This window comes from Carassius carassius, chromosome 12, assembly GCF_963082965.1.
Source record: "Carassius carassius chromosome 12, fCarCar2.1, whole genome shotgun sequence".
Classification (NCBI taxonomy): Eukaryota; Metazoa; Chordata; class Actinopteri; order Cypriniformes; family Cyprinidae; genus Carassius; species Carassius carassius.
The window spans coordinates 7,842,413-7,852,324 of NC_081766.1; the positions used below are offsets into that span (position 1 = coordinate 7,842,413).

Genomic DNA, 9,912 nt, shown 5'->3' on the forward strand with positions numbered 1-9,912 from the left:
AGGATTTTGTATTGTTTTGGCTACACGTGTACCTTTATAGGTTTGTTTTTGGCTCTGAAATCATGTCCTCTATCTCATAGATGACTCGTGTCTCCTTAAATAAAGCATTGATTATGGGGAAGGTGATATGAAAATTAGGATGCAGAGGAGGTATCAAGCGGCCTATATGCTTCCTCAATTGCATAGTGGCACAAAAGAATCTCCTGTTGCCCCTTCATCCATATCTCCAATCAAACCTGGCTTGTTTTGTACCTTTGGTTTAATCATGAGGTGCTTTAGGGGCTGACCACAAAAAGCTATTGTATCTTACTTAATTATAACCTCAGAAATGATCTGACCTGCCTGGTGCCAGGTGCAGTGAAGTGTGCAAAAGCTTGCATGCCATGAGGTCCCACTGGATAAGAAAAAGAAACACTAGATGCCCATCGTGATCGGATAAGTGGAAAATAACCTAACAATGTTACATCTGAGAAGAAAAAGAAAAAAGGCTGAGAAACTTCGGTAAAGACCTAATGGAAAGTTTTTCCCTCCCCTCTTGGTTTCTGAGACTTCTGGGTACCCTAAAAAGGTAGCAATATGAGCCCCAGCGGTTTTTTTCTTTTTTTTCTTTTTCTTTACTTTACTTCCCATACCACCTCTGTGTGTCTGAGCCCATTTGGAAGGTTTCTGTTCAAAAGTCAGCATGGATCATCCAGGAGGACACCTTGCTGTGGTTCTGTTCCTACTGGTTCTGGTTTCTATGTCCACCGAAAACAACATTAGTAAGTACTGTATTTATATGTTCTCAGCTTTTTTTAAATCTTATTATGACATTGGCTGTTTATAAAATAAAATATTCTTGTTTGGATTGGCTTTCTGCACTTGATTAATATGATATCAGAATTAACTTGGGGAACTTTATATAGCAATAAGATTAAGAAAAAGTTTGAACAAACTTATCTGAATTTATGTTTCTCATCTTTTAATCTAAACGTTTATGCTTAAATGCTTGACAGTATTTTAATAGGTAAATATAAATTTTGCCTACCTATGGATTTCAGTTAAGTATTATTTTATTCTATTATTTTAATTCATTTATTATTTTAACTGTTATTTTATTACGTAAATTTTGTTTAATTTAATTTAATTTGTGACCCTGGACCACAAAGCCAGTCTTAAGTGTATTTTTTTTTTTATTGAATAAATAAGCTTTCCATTGATTTATGGTTTATCAACTTAATGAGGCAATTGCAATTGCAATTAGACAATATTTGGCCAAGATACAACTATTCGAAAAATGTGGAATCTGAGGGTGCAAAATACTGAGAAAATCGCATTTTTCAAATGAAGTTCTTAGCAATGCATATTACTAATCAAAATTTTTTTTTTTTTATATATTTACGGTAGGAAATGTACAAAATATCTTCATGGAACATGATCTTTACTTTATAACCTAATGATTTTTGGCATGTAAGAGGAATTAATAATTTTGACCCATACAAAAAAATTTTTTGGCTGTTGCTAAAAATATACCCCAGCAACTTAAGACTGTTTTGTGGTCCAGGGTCTAAAATTTAATTTAAATTAATTGCAAAAGAAGATCCAGTATACATGAGAACTCATTCAGTACTGTTTGCATTGCAATTGCCTCATTAAGTTGATTAGAAGTGACTTCTTTAAAGAATCTAAAATATAAAATAGATTTTTTTTAAAAACTTTTTTGGTTTACTTTACTATTATTCTAAAATGAAAACAGTCAGGCATGGCCGCGGGAAGTGGGGGTGCTGCAGCACCCCCTAGTGACGAGAGGGAGATTCAAATAAAAAATGTAGGCCTATTAAAATATTTTGCACAATTTATAAATTCCTTATGAATATTTTAGAAAATTATTTTGACACACGTAAGTTATTACGTATATTTTGGATTTTAATTTCATATTTTGAGGCCTAATCAACACAGGTTCGGAAGTTACGTTGTCAACGTCAGGCAGGCAGGTTTGGTCGCCGAGTAAAGAGGTTTCCCGCTCGTTCCATGCAGAATACATCCATCTTTGGCAGCAGCTGACTAGTAAATTTACACACCTTTCGCTGATGCATACCAACACAGACATTCTGAACTCCCTGGACATTCGTCCCCTCGTGAGAGACTTTAGCTCCACGACCCTAGAGCGCACCTCGACATTTGGACACCTGTAACCAGGGCACCCCGCCTGCATGTAGCTCAGGTAAGAGCATGGTGCTGCCGCGCTTGTAACATTTATTTTTTTGACAACAAGTGTGGGATCAGCTTTGACTAGCCAAGCAATTGTAAGTAATTCACTATGGTATTTTTGTAAGGTGGTGGGGATGGAGATGGAGAGTATTATTTCGTTCGTGTGTTCTTTGCGTAATGGTTGTGGAGAACTGTTAAATAACGTTTAAATAGTCGGAGATTATTTCATTGTGGTTTGTGTAAAAAGGTTGGAGATGGAGACAGAAAGCTTTATACTGTGCGTGTGTTCTTTGCGTAATGGATGTGGAGAACTGTTCAATAAACAAATTGCTTAAATAGTCAGAGATTATTTCCTTGTGGTGTGCGTAAAAGGATTTTGGAGTTAATAGAGTTGCGTGTGACATAAACGTGCAGTGACTCAAGCCAGCTGACCAAATCGATTGCATTGTTTTAGCGTTATTGTGAAGTTTGATTAATATTATATTTTGTTGTAATATTATTTGTTGTATCTAATTAAGTTGCATGTATGTATAGGCTATCTGAAATTGTAATGAAAGTAATTATTTCGTTTTCTTTCGATTATTAAACTATTATTTCTGATTCTGCTTCAGATTAATAGCGCATTGCGCATATCTGAGAACTGATGTCTATGTGTTTATGACAATAAAGTAGTAAATCTTAATGTATTTATTTTTAAAATGTATTTTAAATAGGCCTATAGGCTCATAGGTTTTTTGTCAAAAAAAAAAAAAAAAATTCACAGCACCCCCTGTTCAAAATTACTTCCCGCGGCCCTGCAGTCAGGTGAGAGCAAGCTTTTTGACTGCCATTCTAGTGCAGTAAAAAAAAAAAAAAACTTATTCTGAAATATATTTGATGAAAAAGTACACATTTTGAATTAAAATCAAATTTAAGTTGATTTGCTTTGCAGTCAGATGGTGCACAGTGTCTGATGCTGAAGAGCAAAAGTGTCTGGATCTAGCTGGGAATGTCACAGCCAGGAACATCCGCGGACAACTCCTTTGTGTGAGGGGCCAAAGTCCCACTGACTGCATGAAGCAAATTAAGGTTGTAGGAAATTGCTTCCCATGAAGCAAATCAAATAAGATATGGTGCTTGAAAATGACTAATATTACAAGTTTCACATATTTTTCCTCCTCCTTTTTGCTTTTCTTGCACTCCTTTAACTTCTCAACTGATTATTCAGTCTTACAAAATGTTTGGTATGTTTTGCTTTTCCATTAAATCGAAAATGATGGAAATGTCTCAGTTTATGGTTTAGTATAACTTGTCTGTGATGTAAACAGAATGGCACTGCAGATGCCTCCACTATGTATCCGGATGAGATCTACACAGCTGGGTTTTGCTATGGCTTAGATGTGGCTGTGGGAGAGTCTTATAATGGTGTGGGTGAGTATGTTTAAACTATTAAAACCATTAAAGCACCAGTCAGAGATCTGATAAAAAATTATTTTTAGTCAAAGAGCTTGACATCAATGCATGTTCACGTGACTTTACCAATGTTTTGTGTCTGACACAGATGGCATTAATTATTACGTGGTTGCACTGGCACGGACATCATCCAGTGATCTGTCATTGCTGGAGATGCATGAACGTAGCTCCTGTCACCCAGGGATGCGGACAACAGTGGGCTGGACCGTCCCCATCGGCTTCCTGGTCAACACATCGCAGATCAGCGTGGATGAGCAGTGCAACTTTCCCCATGGTGAGATGTTACCATGCTGTATTTCACTGTGTATAATAGTTACTGATATTATTTGATAGATTACAAAGCTCTTACCATCTAGTTTAATTATCGGTGACATACTTACAAAGTAATGCTTTCATTTTTTTTATATAAGTAAAATATAAAATGCAAATTGAGAATGTAATTGCACCCTTTGGCAGCAATTTAAAAAGCTATATCCGTCTCCCTATGGTTTCCAGCGGTAGGAGATTTCTTTGGATACAGCTGTGTGCCTGGAGTGAAGGACCCAGAACATGATCCCAAAGGAAATAACCCAAGGAACCTGTGTGAGGCCTGCATTGGGGACGAGAACGACCACCACATCTGTGTCAATAACCCTCGGGAACGGCACTTCGGGGAGGCTGGAGCTCTTAGGTGCTGTATGATCAAAGATGCAAGATAATGCATATGTTCTAGTGGAACCATTATTCAAAATATGAATATGCTTTTTGTAGCAAGAATATTGGATTGCGCAATGTATTTCGGACAAAAAAATAAATAAATTCTATATATATGTATAATATTACAATACCATTTAAAAGTTTGGGGTGAGTATGGTTTATTGAAAAGTGTTTGAGAGAACATTTACCTAGGCTCCATTAATTTAATCAAAAACAGTAATACTGTGAAATATTATTACAGTTTAAAATAACTGTTTTCTATTTCAATATATTTTACGTTTTCCCTTTTTTTTCTGTAATGGCAAAGCTCATTTTCCAGGAGCCATTACTCCAGTTTCAAGATGCTTAAGAAATCATCTTAATATGCTGATTTAGGGCTTAGGAAACTTTTCATCTCATTATTAGAAAATGAAAATGGTGGGGCTGCTTAATTAAGAATGGAAAGTGTATTTGGAATTGTTGTTTTCCTCATGATTTTTTATGAACAGCAAGAACAGCATTTGTTTGAAAAAAGAAATCTTTTGTTACAAATGTTTTTACTGTTACTTTTGATTCATTCAATGCATCCTTGTGCAATAAAATGATACATTTCTTTAAAAAGCTACTAATTACAAACTTTTAAATGGTAGTGTATATATTTTATATCTATCATTATTTAAAACATACAGGTGTGTGGCCGAGAATCTCGGGGATGTTGCTTTTGTTAAGCACACTACAGTCTTCGACAACATACAGGGTAAGTAATGCAGGCTGTAAGAAGAGCTAGTTAAACAGGAGGGCAAAAATGCCCAGATGCAGTAAGAATTTCCAAGTTGGTTTATTATTAAGTTTTTTAAGGGACTGAATGAGGACAATTGTAGCCTTTACTTTATGATCTGTATCATGTTTCACTGGCTGACAGACACAGGGGGGCAGTATTTCACAACAATGCATCTCTTTGTGTGCCTGATGGGATCTGTGAAACCCTTATTTAGTCTCAGCAAACCCTGTTAGCCAAGTTCATGGATTATGGATGCTACAGTAGTTTAATTGATATAGATATATATATATATATATATATATATATATATATATATATATATATATATATATATATATATATATATAATTATTTGTTAATGAAAGTCTGGATGACTCGCAAGTTTTCTTAATTTTATATTTAAAAGTTTCATCCGGACAAATGTTTCATCATGCCTTATGTTTTAGAACCTGTCGCTGTCTGTACGAAATCTTTATCTGGCTTATTATTCATGTAAGGTAAGAACCAGGAGTCCTGGGCGTTGGACCTGGAGCTGGAAGACTTGAAGCTCTTGTGTCCTGACGGGAGAGAAGCTAACCTGTTCCAACATGAGAGCTGCCACCTGGCTGTCGTGCCAACCAATGCTGTGGTAGTGCGTTTGGAGGACAAATGCCGCGTTTACAAGTTCTTGGAGCGTGTACAGGTCAGGAGAGACGGCCACACAGTCACACATTGGAGTCCAAAAGTTTGATAACAGTCAGAAAATCCAGGATATGTTTTTGCACACACACACACAAAAAAAAAAACTGAGAAGGAATAATGTGAAATAGGGTATGTCAATACATTGTGTCACAATATATCACAATACAAAAAAATTATATATAGTACTGTAGATAGTGACAATATGTATCATGTATATTTCTCCCAAAAATGAGAGATTTATTAATGATAATTAAAAAAAAAACACACAGTGTCAAATATGGTAAATTAGAAAGCTCACCCATTCGCTCTACCTTGTTTATTCATTATTATTAATTAATTAAAATATATTATTTAATACTGTATTGCAAGTATAAGTTTCTAATGTAGAATAATGCATATTTCCATTCTGGTTAATTAACAGCTCTTTTTGCTAACTGTTCATCATAAGCATTAGAGGTTTATAAAAAAAATGTTTTTTGGCTTTGTTTAAAGTATTGTGAGAGTATCTTATGGAGAGATCAGTATTGAGTATCATGACACAAATGAATTGTTACTCCCCTAATGTGAAATGAAGAAGTATTTAATATTCTGCACTATTTTTAGACACTATTTCTAGGTCTTGGCAATTAAATGCTTTCCATTCAAAATTTCATTCAAATTGAAATGTTTTTAATTTTTAACTAAGAAAATTTTTAATAAATCAGAAACATGTAAGGATGCAAAGAGATACAATGAGATATGATTCAAACTCACAATGTGATATGATTGACAATACGATTTCATTATCTCATGATTTGTTTTTTTTTTTACAAAATGAGATTTAAGGCAAATGATAAATTAAAAAAGTTTACTTTTATTATTGCTTGGCCGAAATGCTGCACATTTCTTTTTGAAGTTGAAATATGTAATTAACAAAACTAAATTTAAATGTTTAATTTCAAATCAAATAATTAAATATTACAAATAAAAGAAATATATTCATATAAATAAACTAAGAATTTTCCTGTGTGCTTTCCATTTAAAATTAGAGGCAACCACTGCATTTTAATCACAATTCAAACAAAGATGCTGCATACATGCAGCATGAGCAGTTTTTGATTCAAATTACATTGTATAATTTCCAAATTTGAAGCAAAAACAGAATGGTTTGACTTTAGCTTTGTGAAACTATACTACATAAAACATCTTCACGAGAAAAAAACAGAAGACACTCTGTATAAGAGCGCTTATAGGCAAGATGAAAAGAAAATACCATCTAAACTTTTCTATAACAGTCTGTTCCTCTCAGAGATACATTTATATAAACCCCTAACTGTATCACGATTCGTTTAATATCTGAACCCATTTGAATTGTCACATATTTGTATCGATTTTCATCTGACTTGGGGTGCATCGTTACATCCCTAAAAAAGGTTTCAGACTTTTGGAGCCCATTGTGCAGCACACGCACACAAAAATGCCACAGATTAAATAATGACATTTATACTGCCAGAGTTACACTGTCTGTGGTTTGATTCACATTTGTATTACATTATCCGTGAAATAATATAAAATCTGTGAATAGAAAAAACCTGAAATCCTTTTTGTTCAATACAGAGCATGAAATTCTCATTGGAAGTGTTGTTCCTGCACATTAGCGGTCAATGGTATGATTAAACGAGCCCTGCCAAAACCTATATTAACAGTGGTATCTCTGAATGTCTCGAGCATTACACAGATAACATCAGGCTGACCTACAGTACGCGTTCAATACATCCATCCTGAGCCCTGTGGCGATCATTGATTTTCACAAGACACCGTATCACTATACAGTGTGTCATTCGGGGAGGATGACACTACAGTGAGCTCTGTTATGAAAGCAGGACTAGCACACACACATATTGAGCAAAGCACAGTGCAAAATATGAGCAAAAATTGCCAAAAAGATTTAATATTTGCAAATGAAACCAATATACATCTTTCAAACTAACACCCACTCCCAGTCCTTTTCTCTTTTATTTGCTTCTAAGAATATAGAATATAAGTATTCCCTAAATTCTGCTTGATTGTATTTTCTCTTTTTCTTATTTTGTTTTACACGTTTCTGTCTTCTAGAACGCATTTGCTAATGCTACTGAAGGATTCTCTCTATTCAGCTCTGTGAATTATGGGCAACCTGATGTGCTGTTCAGCGATTCCACCAAAAAGCTGCTGCGTGTTATGGGGACCTACACGTCCTGGTTGGGGCCCAGTTACACCACCATACTGAAGGCTTTTGAGTGTGAAGGTACAGTGGAGCAGAGCTGTTATGCAGTTACTGTATTATGCAAACGTCAATATTGTAAATGTTTCTACAGGAGATTGTATTGTCATATCATTCATTTTTTTTATTTAGGGTCTGCTTATAACATTAGTGAATGTGCATAAAAAATATTTAAATGACCATTAAAGGCACATTTCCAAATAATGAACAATAACCATTTAACTTTGTTACTGTACTTTTAAGACTAACAAAATATCTTCCAAAGGTTTAAATGGTCTTTTTTTGTGATTGAGGTTTTGAGTTCTGAAAGCATATTTACAAGGCATGTACTGGTGCATCGTGTCATTTTTCTTATATTATTTTGGATGGATGCATGAAAAGGAAACAACTAAAACTTTTAAAATTATTTTCTTTACAGATACAGAAACAGTACCATTCATATTTATTTATTTTTGAAAGAAATTAGTACTTTTATATAGCAAGGATGCATTAAATTGATTTCTAAGGATCATGTGTCATTGAAAACTGGATTAATGAGTCCGCCATCACAGGAATAAATTACATTTTAAAATATACTGAAAAGGAAAACAGTTACTTTAAATTGTAAACGACTGTCTTTTTGATGAAATAAATGTAGTCTTGATGAGCATAAGAGACTTCTTCTAAAAACTTATTTAGAAAAAAATCGAACCGACCCCAAATTTTTGAACGGTTGTGTGTCATGTGCTGTGCAGTTTTTCAAAATGGTCAACAATGACACTGTACCTACAGATAGTTTTTGCATATTACATTAGTTTATTTTTTCAGTATTTTTTCATAATGTGATTGAAGTTGTCTATATACAGTAGCAGAAATTGTGTAAAGATCCCTTGCATTGCACGGATGAATTAACTCCTGTCCTCTGTCTCTCACTACAGGTTTGTGTTAATCTGATGAGGAAAGAGGAAACTATAGATCTCCCCTCCATCCTTCTCACACTAACTCTAAAGCACTCTCTATTAAGTGTGTTATTCTCGTATATGGGCTGAAAGCCAACTGTCGCCTTTACTTTGTAGTACTATTACTGTTCTGTTCTCACAGTGTTTGTATGGCTTCATATATCACATATCACCTCTTTGGGTCTTTGCCACTAAAACTAGGTACTTGCCATGGGAAAAATAAAAAAATAAACACGAAAATGTCTAATCTTCTATGCAAAAAAAGCATTGCAGGGGAACACACAGCAAACCATGAAGGGATTCTGCCTTGACCATTGTTAATAAATCCAAATAAATTAATTACAAACCAGCTGAGGGATGCAAAATACACATTCTGCCTTCAGAGCCAAAGCATACTTTATGCAAGTACATGAAAAAGTTTAAAGGCGGACAGACTTATGGTTGGTTGTGACATAACAGGTGCTTTAAAGGTGCTGTTTCCTGTCCCTCCAGGATAAGATATTACCAACTTGAACTTCAGTGTAAATAGTCATGTCACTCTTAGATTTATAGAACCTTCTCTTATTAATAAAAATCTATGTTGACAAACATTTGCAATCCTCATTTTTATATTTTAGCCAACATCAACTCTATGACTCAAATGAACTTATCCAATAGGCTACATAAACGCTGATGCGTATACACTAGTGTGTGAATGCTAATGTATTATTAATGACAATAGCGTCTCTCATGAATTCACAATGAGCTGTCTATGACATTGCTAATAAACATTAGTAATTGAGATTGCAGGTTAATTTAGGATTTTTTGTCAATGTCCTTGAAAATGTTTGTCAGAATTTTGTACGCTCACATATCTAATTATTGTCTATCTCTGTGTTTTCAGTGAATGTCTCATAATTTATTTATCTTTAATACAAGTTTAATTATCTTGGCTCTCTCAGGCTCTGCGGCAG

General features: G+C 34.4%; 1 protein-coding gene across 1 annotated transcript; it reads left to right on the top strand.

Moving 5' to 3' along the window:
- The first annotated feature begins 37 nt into the window (after positions 1 to 37).
- LOC132154674 (otolith matrix protein 1-like) lies at positions 38 to 9,547 on the top strand. The gene is made up of 9 exons (XM_059563321.1): positions 38 to 761; positions 3,122 to 3,258; positions 3,498 to 3,600; positions 3,731 to 3,916; positions 4,138 to 4,312; positions 5,007 to 5,074; positions 5,596 to 5,780; positions 7,874 to 8,045; positions 8,939 to 9,547. The coding sequence occupies exons 1-9, from the start codon at positions 683 to 685 to the stop codon at positions 8,947 to 8,949; spliced, it is 1,116 nt and encodes a 371-aa protein (XP_059419304.1). The 5' UTR covers positions 38 to 682; the 3' UTR covers positions 8,950 to 9,547.
- The last annotated feature ends 365 nt before the right edge of the window (positions 9,548 to 9,912 follow it).

Coding starts and splice junctions, on each gene's coding strand:
- LOC132154674 (XM_059563321.1), top strand. CDS start 683: ATGGATCATCCAGGAGGACACCTTGCTGTGGTTCTGTTCCTACTGGTT. Junction 4,313..5,006: donor GGGGAGGCTGGAGCTCTTAG/GTGCTGTATGAT, acceptor TAAAACATACAG/GTGTGTGGCCGAGAATCTCG. Junction 5,781..7,873: donor AGTTCTTGGAGCGTGTACAG/GTCAGGAGAGAC, acceptor TCTGTCTTCTAG/AACGCATTTGCTAATGCTAC.